A 12691-nucleotide genomic window follows, 5' to 3' on the forward strand; every position below is an offset into this window, starting at 1 on the left:
CTCTCCAGGATCAGTGACTTATTACCACTCCTTTCACTTTCTCCCATTCCTGGTCTTCTGCGGCCTCTCCCTGTTCCTCTTATGTTAAGGCAACTAGCCACACAGTGAGGGTCTGAAGGTATTTCTGTTCAGGGGAATGTATGGCCTCCCTCACAGTTTCTGAAAATTTGTTTTGTTTTTAACAAATCTTCTCTGGGAGGGAGAGATCAGTTTCACCAAGAGAACATCAGAACTTTCAGGCTTCACAAGTGGCCCTGGGATGAACTGTTCCAGGGTGACTGGTCCAGCTCCATGTAGTCCCTTACATTGGGAATGCTCTAATTCTTTCACTCTGGGGGAAGCCTCTAAGCCGTTAACTCCTTTCCTGAGCAGTTTGGGACTGCCCCCTCTGTTGACTTTATTCCACTTCTCGGGATAACAAGTAGAGTCAAAGGATCTGGAGGTACTTCTTTTCCTTTGATAGGGTGAAGAGTCACGATACCATCTAGTACCATAGGACGGGCCTGTAGGGGAAGGGGTAGTGGAAAATAAAGATTCCCCTGGGAATGGGTGGGACGAGTGGATGACCAAGGTTCAGGAGAGGACCTCACATCTTCTTAGCACTCTACTTCCCAGAGCTATCAGACTGCACATCTCTCTTCATTCACCAAGCTGGAGACAGGCAGGGTTTGAGGTACAAAGAAGATACAGAACAATTATATCCTTTAGTTAAGGACAAAGGCAAAGGCTTTATGCTAGGAAGGATTTAACTTAACTTACTGGTAAGAAATCTACATGGCTTGCAGTTTGGTAATAAGTAACTCCCAGTACAATTTTTTTTTTTTTTTGCACCGGGGATCAAATTCGGGTCCTTGCACTTGTTCAGCGGCAGAACCACTGAACTAAAGCCCCAGCCCTCCCAGTACAATTTTTAGAGGGGTCGAGTTTGGGATTTTGGTTGGGGGAGGCCCCCTGTTATAACTAGTCTGATCCCTCTTGCCCAGCCTGTTTGTACAAATGACCTGATGGTGTTGGGTGTACCTGGACATTACAAATAATAGCATTATAATACCCATGGGAAATGCAATATACTGATAGCATAGTTTTTCTGAGACTTTCTTTCCTTATCTTAGATGAAGCATCAAGACGCTTTCAGAAAAGATGTTATTGCCAATTTATGCATTAGTAAGACACTAGTTACTTTCTTTTTATGTATTTTTCTCTTGGGGTTACATTCATTCTAGGCCTATGTTCAATTTGTGTAGTAAATGGTTCTCTTTAGTTTGGGAATGGTTTTGTTTTGAGAAAGGCCTTCTCAGTATCCTTGGAATCATACTGATACATCTATAGAACAATATTGAACTTCTTTAAAGAGGAGTATGAATTATAGTCCAAAGTACATGTCAAAAAATCTCCCAGACCATAAGCCATTCACTTTCTCCCTCTTGGTTGTTGACACATACTAAGGCCAATTTCTTTCTTGTAAACCTAGTCTCCTTGGAAATATCTTCCAGAAAGTGACCACCATGGTATGGATTTGGGCTCCAAGTCTGTTCTTTATCTTGGAGCTGTTATCTATGGAATGTTGACTCCATGTCCCTAGGACACAAAAATGGCCAGAGTCTTGGGTGATGTTTGCTCCAAGAGTCCTCAGCCAGCATGGATTTAAGGAAAATATGTCCATTCCATCAGTCAGCACCAGTCTGGCAGGCACCACAAGCAAATTCACTACGTTGCTTTAGGTACATAACAGAAAAGCAGCCCACTGCAAACTAATGTATGTTGAACCCATAGGTGGAAGGCAAAGAGTTGAACGATTCACTTCATTATTCTATTCAATTCTTATAATAACAATCACCCCCTTTTAAAAACTAAAAACAGAGACAGAAACTTGCGCAAGGCCACACATCCAGCAAAGCTGGAGCCAAATTTCTAAACAGGGCAAATGGGTCAGGGACCTCTCTTCTAACCACCACCCAATGCTGACTCGAAAGTCACCACAAGGGGGCGCCCTGCCCTCATTCACTCGTTCACCTGTGCTGAAAGGGAATGTTTCGTTTTTCCACCTTGAGGGTTGTGAGATGGGGCACAATTCATAATCCATCCCCCATTCTCCTTTTATCTCAATTTCAAGCCTGCTTTAATACTGAAAAGTTTCAGACCAATGTAAAAGTGTCTACAAGTCATTTTAACTCTAAGTCTAAAATACAAAATGCCCAAAGGAAGCCACTGTATTAGGAAGAGACAAACTCAGTAGTAAGTAGGAACTATATTTTCTTTCTTTGGACAGAAAAACAAGGATTTATTTTAATGAAAACTAACATAAAGTTGAAGCTTCAATCACCAAGGATGCTGTGTTATATTTAAACAGATCATTTAGTACATATGGTCAGAACATAAACAGAAATTTTCTTCAGAACTGTGGATCCTCCAAGCCTGTATTAGAGTTTAGGGTAAAGCTCTGAGAATTCATGGGCTCTTTTTCTTTTTTTCATGTCATCTGACAAGTAATCAAAATGGCTAAGCAGTTGTGATAGTGTCATGGGACAAAGGCTCCATACGTAATGCTGACAAATAACACCTGGGACTCGCAGAGCTGGAAATTAACTGTCCAGCCCCTGACACATCTAAGTCTGGTGTGTAATGAGGCAAGCCCCATTTAGAAGGACATCCTTGGGCAGGCTGAACATATGGAAGACAGAAAAGAAAAATATGTGCTATATAAAAAAAATCTTCTCTCTACCCGAGAGAATCAATACTATTTAATGTCTAATAGACAAAACGTGAGAACAATGACAATACACATCAACAACCAACTCAGCAGCACATAGGCCTGTCCATAATTCTTGTGGGTTGAAGGAGGCAAGGCAACTGCTTCACAGAATTGTATCTGGTTGTGCCAGATGGAGTGGGCCACCAGGGCAGACGCTCCTAAAATGGTGCAACCGAGCACTGAGTCATCAGCAGAAAGAACGTGTGGCAGAAAACTTCAGAGAAGGGAGGAAAGTGGGAAGTGAAAATATGACTTAGGAAATCCGGAGGTTCCAGATGAGGCTCAAGGGAGAAGGTCAATGTAGAAAGTTGCACCACAGCAGTAACAGAGTTTGAATACATGTTATGTTGAGTGTCTTTGACAGCTGTAATTTGCTGGTTTAAACCTAGTAAGCATTTGGGAAGGCAGATACTCCCTCCTAACCCAATCTGGGACCTGCTGGAGTCACGTGTTTTTTTTTTTTTTTTTTAATTTTGCAAATGACAAGATGACCAGAGACACCAAGAAAGCAAATGTGGAGATTTACAAAAACTCTCCAGTTGGTTGTGACAGGCAACCAGGATGGAGGAATTGGCCTGGGCCACTGTAAGCTGACACTTTATTAGTACAGTGAGTGGAAGCAGGATTTGAAAGGGCCAGAAAGCAAGCAGCAGGGCGTAGATGGGGGAAAGGAAACTGTTCAAAAGTTTGGAGTGAAAGTATAAGTCGTGGCTGTAAAGAATTATCTTAGATGTTGCTATAGTTTGGATCTGGAATGTCACCCCCAGGCCTGTGTGTTAAAATTCTTGGTCTCCAGTTTGGTGCTACTGGGAGATGGTGCATCTGTGAAGAAGTGGGGTCTAGTGGGAGGTCTTCAGGTCATGGGGGCTTCCCTTGAAGGGCGCTGTGGGAATCTCATTTCCTCTACTGTTTGCTTTCTAGCCATGGGGTGAGGAATTTTGCTTCGTAACAAGTACTCCTGCCATGAGGTGTTTCTTCCCCACTCCCCATCCAACCACTCCCCACCAGAGGCCTAAAAACAATGAGTCTGACTGATGATGGACAACAACCTCCAAAACTGTGAGACAAAATAAACCTGTCTTTCTTTTTATAAGTTTGTTATCTCAGGTGCTTGTTACAATGATGGAAAGCTAACCAGATGTAATTTTTGGATTTTCAAAAAGTAAAGCAAAAGAAAATCCATCCTTTGCAGCATCTTGCTAAAGAGGACTGAATACATTCATGTTTTCAGAAACGAAGTGAAACTTGCCTTGGGAATGTGATGTATTCTCATTTCATGTCTCAGTGTCTAGGAGCATAGCAGAGCACTTTTCTCATTGCCAGCTGGGCACACATGTGTGAGTCTGCACCACCCAGGCTAGCCCCATGCATCAATAGAAAATCATACTCCCACATTTGAATGTCTGATATTTTTCACCACCTGTCCTTTTTTCTATCTTCCCACTTTTACAAACTATTTAGGAAGATAATGATTATGATATGTCAATAGTTTTTCCTCATGGTTATGGTATAATTCTAACAAAAAGAAAAAGATTAACTTTGTAAGGCAATTGGCTTATAATTTAGTTCACAAGATCAGGTCTCTTTAAATGCATAATTAGCTTGAGTCTAGGTCCTCATCCAGCCAAATAGCATCTCTGTCTTTTCTTTGAACAGTGGAGACTTCAGTCTTTTCCTTCCACCTGCAGACTTCCCAGGAATATTTTGAAGTCTTGCCTACTTTGCCAAATACTTGCCTACTTTGCCAAATATTCACACCATTTTAGAGATGGCTATTCTGCTACAGTAGTCATCTAAGTCAATTTTTTTACAAGCAAATGAAGAAATACAGTAAGCTGCATTTGCTTTTCCATAAAAATAAATGGAAATAATATGGTTAAGTCTTAGTTTTAATTTCACAAGGTATGAAACTAGTCTACTGAATCAAGGCACATGCTATATAGATACTTAAGGTGAGCATATCACTAATAGCAGAAAGGTAACTATTCATTGGTTTAATTGCTATACCCATTAGAAGGAAAAAATGCTTGACTCTTTTGGATAGATGCCCATTGTCTAAACTGAGCCCAGTTCTTTCAACTTTTTTACATTTCAAGTTTTTCCACTAGAATGTATTTAGTGAGACTTCATCATCATGCTAATCCTAGGTCTGATGTCTTCTGTACGCTGACAAGATGTGGTGATATGGAATTATTTGGTAGTATTTCACAGGTCCCACAAATAACTAAGAGAAACAAACTTTCACCACAGAATTAAAATATTTAATGACAAAATTAAAGTTTGCTGTAGTAGTGAATCAACAGAGCAGGTGTTACTGGTCTCTGAATGAAACAACAATTATCTTAGAGAACTTCTGAAGAATTGATAACTGTACAACAGACATTAGCAGCGTTACAATTCTGAAAATTACAAGTGAAACCTATCTTTAATATCCCTTTTTTAGGGCATTCTTTAAATATTTTTACATAAATGCACAACCTCTCCTAGCCACAATAGTATTGACAGATTTCACTATAATTTTAAGTCTAACACATAATCTTAATTTTTGCAGAGCTTAAAAATTGTTAACTACTGATCTTGTTACATTTTACAGATACATTCTTTAAAATGAAACACTATCCTGAATAACTGCATACTTCCTGTACACAGATATCTAATAATACTAGTGAAGAATACTACTCCTATGTTCCAGAGAGAAGTGGTAACACTGAAAAGATTCTTTCCTGTATTGTGGCAATACAATTAGAGAAGTCCTTCACAAAAATTCACAGTGAAGTGCTGAAATGAAACAAAAAATAATATAGTGTAGCAAGCTCAACCAAATGTGTTTGGTCCCAAAGGATATGAGTCATTTTAGCAATTTTCTCTAGGTTAAATTGAATCAATATTTTGTGTTGCAGCACCTTCTACAAAAGGATAGCAAAGAACTTCACACGTGTTATCACAGGGATCCTCTTCCAGAGGCTGGAAGGTAGAAGAGGGATAGGAATTATAGCCTCTATTTGGAGGAGGCCAAGTAGGACTTTGATACAGGGAGGTCAAGGACATGACCATTGACTGGAAACTAATTAGCAGAGGAAGCTAATAAAGATTCACATGTGCTTTCTTCTAATTCAGGCTATTTCCAATAAGATTTAGGTTTAAAAGGATAAACAGAGAGTGAGGAAATAGGGTAAGATATGGAATACTTACCCTTTTGAAAAGTAAATATTAGAATTCTACCAAGGAGGAAAACCTCAGATTTCACAGTATGCTTATGACCTCATCCTCTGCTAATTTAGAAGCAGCTTCCCAAACACTGTTGTTAGATAGTTGGCAACCAATTTTATTCTTGAGTTTGGCCAACTGTCAGGGGTTTTAGATTTACTCTTTCAATTATTTATACCACCTATCTATCTTGGAAACCAGAATCTAATTTGAGAAGATGAATATATATAACTGTGTGTGTTTGCTGTGTGTTTTCTGAACTGAAGTCTGCCATCAAAATCTATGTGGATATTTGGGGATTTTCTTAGAAATTTTAAATGCTTCTAATGGCACTCATAAAATGGCATGTTCCATGCTTCTTTAAACTTTTAAGAGACCAAAAGAAAAGTAAAAATATTATAGTAAGCTTTCATAGTTTACTATATAAATTTTATAGAATTTTCTTGAATTGAATCATCTTTCTAAGAGGATTAAGAAATTTGTCTTCAGCAAATCCATTTCCTTTTTGACATGTACTACCTATGATTTTTATTTTCCAACAGACAAACTTTCTATCTCCCAAGGAATGCTTTATCAGGAGAACTTAAGCTATTTAAGTCAACATTAATCATCCAAAAGTCATCCTATGCTGCTATATAAGAGATTGTAATACACAGAGACTCCACTGGCTCAATGGATAGGAAGGAACAGGAAGGGTCCTGAAGACTCGGGCAGCTTAAAAATCAATGTACTGGAGTGAGAGGCTGACAGTGTGTCTGAGATGTGAGATGTGAGATGTGAGATGTGGAGCTTTGCCTCCTTGCTTCATGAGGAATAAGGACAGCTTTTTATGTTTAGTATTTTAATCTTCTTGGAAACAAAGCTTCCAGACTGAAAATGTAGTACCATCTTGAGCAACACACAAACAAAAGGTGTGTGACCAACTCTATTCAATCTGGCAGCAACATAAAGGCTTTATGGCAAAACTCATGGGTCAATTCAGGCAAGATACAATTGTTATCTTATGCAATTTGTCAAGAAACACACATGTTAAATTGCATTAAACAGACAGCGAGAACAACATGCAAACCTCCAAAAGCCAGATACCAAGGAACTGAAGGCCCTTTCCCAAGGACATTCTGAGGGTGCCTCTAAAGTGGGCATGGCTTTGAAAAAAAAAAGAAAAAGGATTTTAAATGCAATATCTTTTCACATAGACATTTTATCTAGACAAATCAATTTTTGATAAAAATCCAAGCTCATTCCAATACCAGCTATGGTAATTTGGGACAATGACAAAAGAGAAACATCCTTGAAGACACAGGTTTTAAAAGCAGGCTTTTCCTTAGGTCTTAACTGTCAAGGTTTTATCCTTTGTATGATAATTCCAAATCATCAGCCTGGAAAGAAGTAGCAGAAGTAGTTAAGTTGCAGCTCAGAAAGTAGATTTCTATTTGTGATTCTGATTTGTTTTTTGAATACTGGTAATGGTGCATGCAAAAGATTAATATGCAAAAAGTAAAATCTAAGACTGCTATTTCCGATGATAAAGCCAAGTGTTTTTCATAATACAGATTTATATCTCAGGATACAGAAATCTAATTTTACTCTTCAACTTAAGAGTTCTAGGACTGTGAGTAAAACCAATTGCTGCTTGACTTTTATTTTCATCCAGCAACAATAACATCTGATGTCACCACATTGAAATGTCTTCTTGCTTAATATTAGGGAGAAAAAAAATACACATTGACAGTTTAGACCCAGCTCAGTTTATCATTCAGTCCAAATTTTATATCCAAACTTCAAAAAATTTTCTTCTTAAAAAGGAAAACATACAAACACACACACACACACACACACACACACACACGGGCAAAATTAAAATGAAGTTGATGCTACTGAGGCATTTTTTAGCAAGATTATTAGGGAAATGTATAAACACAACACCTTTTCATCCATATTAACACCTGAAAATGAAAAACAAAACAAAACAAAAAACCCTAAGTGTCCATATATTGGGGAAAAAAGAAGCAACTGGAGGTCCAGAATTCTTGTAAAAACTGCTGAACAACTCTTCCATTTCTCTTAAGAGGGTCACCAGGATAGGCAGTTTTTCAACATTTGTGCTTCATGGCAAGCTAAGGAAAGAGGAATGAAAAAAGTAAGAAAGAGCTTTCGCTGCTGCCCCCTCCCTACGCTCTCCATGAGAAACAGCACCGAGTCTACTCTCTGCAGCAGGTCATCGTTATTATCCACAGTGACACCTAGTCAATGTGCAAAACTTTCCAAAAGAGCTCACTGGACACTGATATTGTTACATTTCCTTACTTTAATTTTGTTGTTCTGGGTGTGCAGTAAGGGAGAGCACCGTGTGGTGTCCTTTCATCACGCTGCAGGACCAACTGGATAAACGAATACACAAGCACAAGGAGTGACTGGCTCTAGGAACGCTGGGGTTCCCAGGTTGGTAATTACCCCGGAACAGTCCTGAGCTGTAAGTATTCACTGACACCTCATGGAGTTACAGACTCAACAGCTCTTCAAGAGACAAACTGCAATCATCTATTCAATATCCAGCCTGGACATTCAACTGTGGCCCAAACTCTTGACAAGTAAATTGTATTATTGACTGAGGATGAACAATAGACCAAGTCCAGACCTTGATTTACTACTTCTCCCATTGGAATGTGAGAAATGTAGTCTATTAAAATGTTAGATCTTTGTATATGGGAAGACCAAGTACCACTATATCATTCGATAGTTTCCCAAGCACCTTGGAACCCACAATGATGTATTTCAGGAAATTATATGCAGGCACAGAACCTAAATGATATCAAATCTGATTTCCCATATCCAGATATACTTCTAAGAAGCCCATAGTAGGCAGATTAGAGACTGAATTTTAGTTTATGTTTCCAGAATCTGATATTGGAGAGTAATTCCTCCAGTTGGGGCTGGGAATCACTAGGGTTAGGGTTCTGCAGCTCAGAATTTCTTTAGACAAAGAGAAAATGATTATCCATAGGCAATAACTTTCTAGAAAGCTTGGCCCGATTCTCTGCTTTTTGAAAATGAGTAAGGGGGAATCTCACTGAATCCACCCAGTGATTCTCTGCATCAGCCTCAAAGATGTTGATATTCCATTTCTCCAGCAAAATCCAGGGCAATCTGTGTCCCTTCCTCTTCTTTACATCTTCAACAGAGAAATTCTAACCCTGGAACTCCCAGCAAGAAGAGCACCGTCAATGTTTCTGCATGTGATAGAGCAGGGACACGTGGCCCTAGCCCTCATGTTGTGAAGTTAATCTCTGTGTAGGAAACCTTAGCCGAGAGAGCTCCTGGTGCCCTGTCTAGAGGTGCCAGTGAGAACCTCCACCGACCTCCTGCAGTGCTGACACTGATGGTCAATCAACTGTCAGACGTAGAGCTCCTGAAGTGCTGAGTGTGCCCAAGTTGCATGCTGAGTGCTGCGGGTTTTAGCCAAGAAGTGTGGAGCTGGCTAATAACTCCTAGCCCTGGGGAGTTTATAGTCTAGGACACATGACAGTGGAGTAACAGAGGTGTGGCTCAAACTCAGATCTGTCCTGTTCCTCAGCTATACTCTGAGCGAGCCCTTCTAACTGTATGGCCTTCAATTCTTGCTCTGTCTCTAGTTTTCATACATTATTTAGTAAGGAGGATCATCAAATCAGCACAGAGCTGTTAAGTGTCGTGCATAATGAATACCAACCATAAATATTTGATCAGTGCCACTGTCCTGGTATTCATTGAGCTGTTAACTTTTCATTACGGGCTTACATCCATTCACACACAGCCATTAATCTTCAGCAGTGATTGTGCTACTCCTCAAATTAGACCCCAGTTCCCATGACACTGTATCTGAAATTGAGCTAAGGGGAACCCCCTGGGCCATGGCCAGTTGTATTGTGTAGAAATACAACTGGATTGGGAAGTTTGCTACTTGAGGTATTGTTATGGTTTGAATGTCTGTATTTTCCCAAAATTCACCTGTTGAAACTTAACCTCCAATGAGTGGTATTAGGAGGTGGGGGCCTAAGGGATGTGATTAGGTAATGAGGGCAGAGTTCTTATGAATAGGATTAGTGTCCTTATAAAGAGAGTGGAGAGAGACTCTTGGGCCTTTCCACCTTTCTTAGAGGACACTCTAAGAAGAATCTATTTAAGAATCAGGAAACAGGCCTTAATCAGACATGAAATATTCTAAGAGTACCTTTATCTTGGACTTCCACCCTCAAGAACCATGAAAAATAAATCTCCCAGATGATATTTTGTTACAGTAGCCCAAATAGATTATGATAGATTATATTTGCAGAATGTGGCATCATTCTGGGTTTTAAAGTTTCCCTGGGAATTAGGAGCTTTAGAACATAGAAGACAGGATGGTACAGCAGAAAGGCATAGGACTAGGCAAGGTCAGGATACCTGTTGCTACAAATCTGCTGTAAGACCTTGAGCTCTAAAGTTACAGCTGTTCCATACTTTATCTTCCCCATAGGATTACTGTCATGTCTCCAACTCTGTGGATTTGAGTGTCTGAGTTCCAAGAGAAGTTTAAAACCTTTGGTTTATTTTGGTCTCAATATCTTATGGAAAGTATTATCTGTCAATGCTATGGAATGTACTCCACCTAAATAATGATGATGAAAAATTATTACTGATACCATGGAGATACTTTAGGAGGTCTGAGATCCTTCCCTTCTGGCCTCGAGACTCAAGGGAGACAGTTGGCTCTAGTACTGAGAAGAGACAGCCACTTTCCCTTCCCTCCCCCACAAATGTGAGTCTGTGTGGAGCAGGGCAGAGCAATGTTCTTTTCTGTGAGAAATGTCATCTGGGGTTGCCAAGGTGTGGGCAATGCCCTTGCCCGCTGACTCACCGCCCATGGCGAGCTGTCAAAGTGCTCACACACTGCAATGCTGTGCTTTTTGGGACAGGGAAAGTGAGCAGGGCTGCATCTGTGGTAGAACTGTACTCTCCTAACAGCTGGGACTGTGCCAAGCCCACAGCTCAGGAAGGAACCACACTTCCTCAAGCCAGGATAATGGGAGCTGGGGGTGAGGGGTGCTGGGGAGGAAGAAATAGGATCATTCTCCATCTGCTTAGTAGAGGACAAGCACCCATATGTCTTGAGGGCAGGGCTGCACAAAAATGATTCATTCATTTTGTACCTGGTTTATTGCAGAGGTCCTGGGAAAAGTTAGAGACCAAAAATCCTTTGCTACTGCAGTCTGGAAGGGTGTGCCATACTTTCTATGTGGGCTTGAGTGTCCTTATTCACCCCAGAACTCAGAGAAACTGTCACCTGGAATTATTGTTCTCTGCTCAGGGCTCTACCATGTGCTCTGTGCCTCCACATGTAAACACAGCCCACTCTTTGTGAGTCAAAAAAGCCCCACTAGCCTTGGGGGTGGAAGGCCTGGGTTCTATCTCTGAGCTCTCTCCTCCTCAGCAGGTTTGGCTGAGGCTTGGCCAGTAAGATGACATCTTCATGGTGAGCCTACACTAGTGGGGCCAAATCAGTAGTCCTTGTCTCTGGGAAAATCGCTACACCCTAGCTAAAGAGGTCAATCTGCTCATTAGGGACACTGCCAATGCTGGCAATTCATAAGCACATATCACGGTTTTAGAAAATGGCAAGTCTGGCTCTGACACTGTCTCATGCTCCCTCACACACAATAACTGCTTCCAGCAGCCCCCTCCGCCCAGAACCTATAAGAGGGGAAACTGAATCAAATGCAAATTGCTTCCAGGTCTGGGCTCTTTCATTGGTTAAAACCAGAGGTCCTTTTGTCTCTGGTGACCTGATCAGTTTCTGGTGCTGAGAGGTCCTGTTTCAAAGGCTACTTTCTGTTTAGGTGGTCTCACCTCTTAGGAGGCCCTCCCACCTCACTTTACTTTTGAGTTCAAAAAGCATAGTCTTCACCTCCATTCCCTCTCTGGGGCTGTATTGAGAATCCTCAGTAACGAGTAACAATTCTCTAGCCCCTTTACAGAGCTCATTCTGTGACTGAACAGGGCAGGTTCAGCAGAAACTATTTTTATGGAAATAACTATAAATAATCATAATTCAGATTTATGTATGTTGCATGCTGTGAAAATAGCTTCATAGCAAGATTAAAATACAAGATTTTAACTACTATACCATATTAGTTCCCAACCACCTAGCAAACTTGGCCATAATATCAGGGAAACAGGGTTGCTAGGGCCAAGAATTCATGACATCTGGTTAGGCTATCCACTTGGGTGTTTATACAACCTCCTCTGAGAGGGATGCCTACATGAATGACATCCAGGTATTGTCTACTCCACTTTAGGAAGAATGACTTCACAGTCTTTCCCTGTAACATGGTTCATGGTTTAACCATTAAACTAAACTCCTGTTTTAGCAGAATTTTATCAGTGCACTATTGACTGTTCTATTCTGTGTGGGAAGGCATGGAAGATTATTGCCTGTACTATCACCATTCCCAGCCTTGAGGATAGTTACGAAGTTATTCCCTTACCTTTCTCTTCCCCAGCTCAACATTTTAAAATGTTTTCCCAGATTTCCACTGCCCATGTTCCCCTTAAATTATCTGAGTTTCTGTCATTATAAGTGAAGGTGGGCTGAAATTCTGGCATTTCTGTCTCATCATTACTCTGTAGAGAAAGGCTGGAGAAGAGAGGGAGGACTAGAGAAACCTTCAATTCCAGTTTACTCTCTACAACAACCTCGGCAATCTGAGACCCAGA

The 12691-nt window shown here is 40.5% G+C and overlaps 1 protein-coding gene across 4 annotated transcripts in view; it reads right to left on the bottom strand.

The window, feature by feature from the left end:
• Positions 1-4991: 4991 nt before the first annotated feature.
• Positions 4992-12691, bottom strand: part of Stxbp6 (syntaxin binding protein 6) — a 271004-nt gene continuing 263304 nt past the window's right edge. For all 4 annotated transcript variants that reach the window (XM_004864058.4, XM_087197040.1, XM_021243895.2 and 1 more), the window contains one exon: positions 4992-8076. In XM_004864058.4, coding sequence (XP_004864115.1) covers positions 8053-8076 — 24 coding nt within the window. In that variant the 3' untranslated portion in view covers positions 4992-8052. The remainder of the gene's footprint in view (positions 8077-12691) is intronic.

Source organism: Heterocephalus glaber, unplaced genomic scaffold, assembly GCF_053883595.1.
Source record: "Heterocephalus glaber isolate CG9 unplaced genomic scaffold, H.glaber_assembly_v1.0 deba00001662, whole genome shotgun sequence".
Classification (NCBI taxonomy): Eukaryota; Metazoa; Chordata; class Mammalia; order Rodentia; family Bathyergidae; genus Heterocephalus; species Heterocephalus glaber.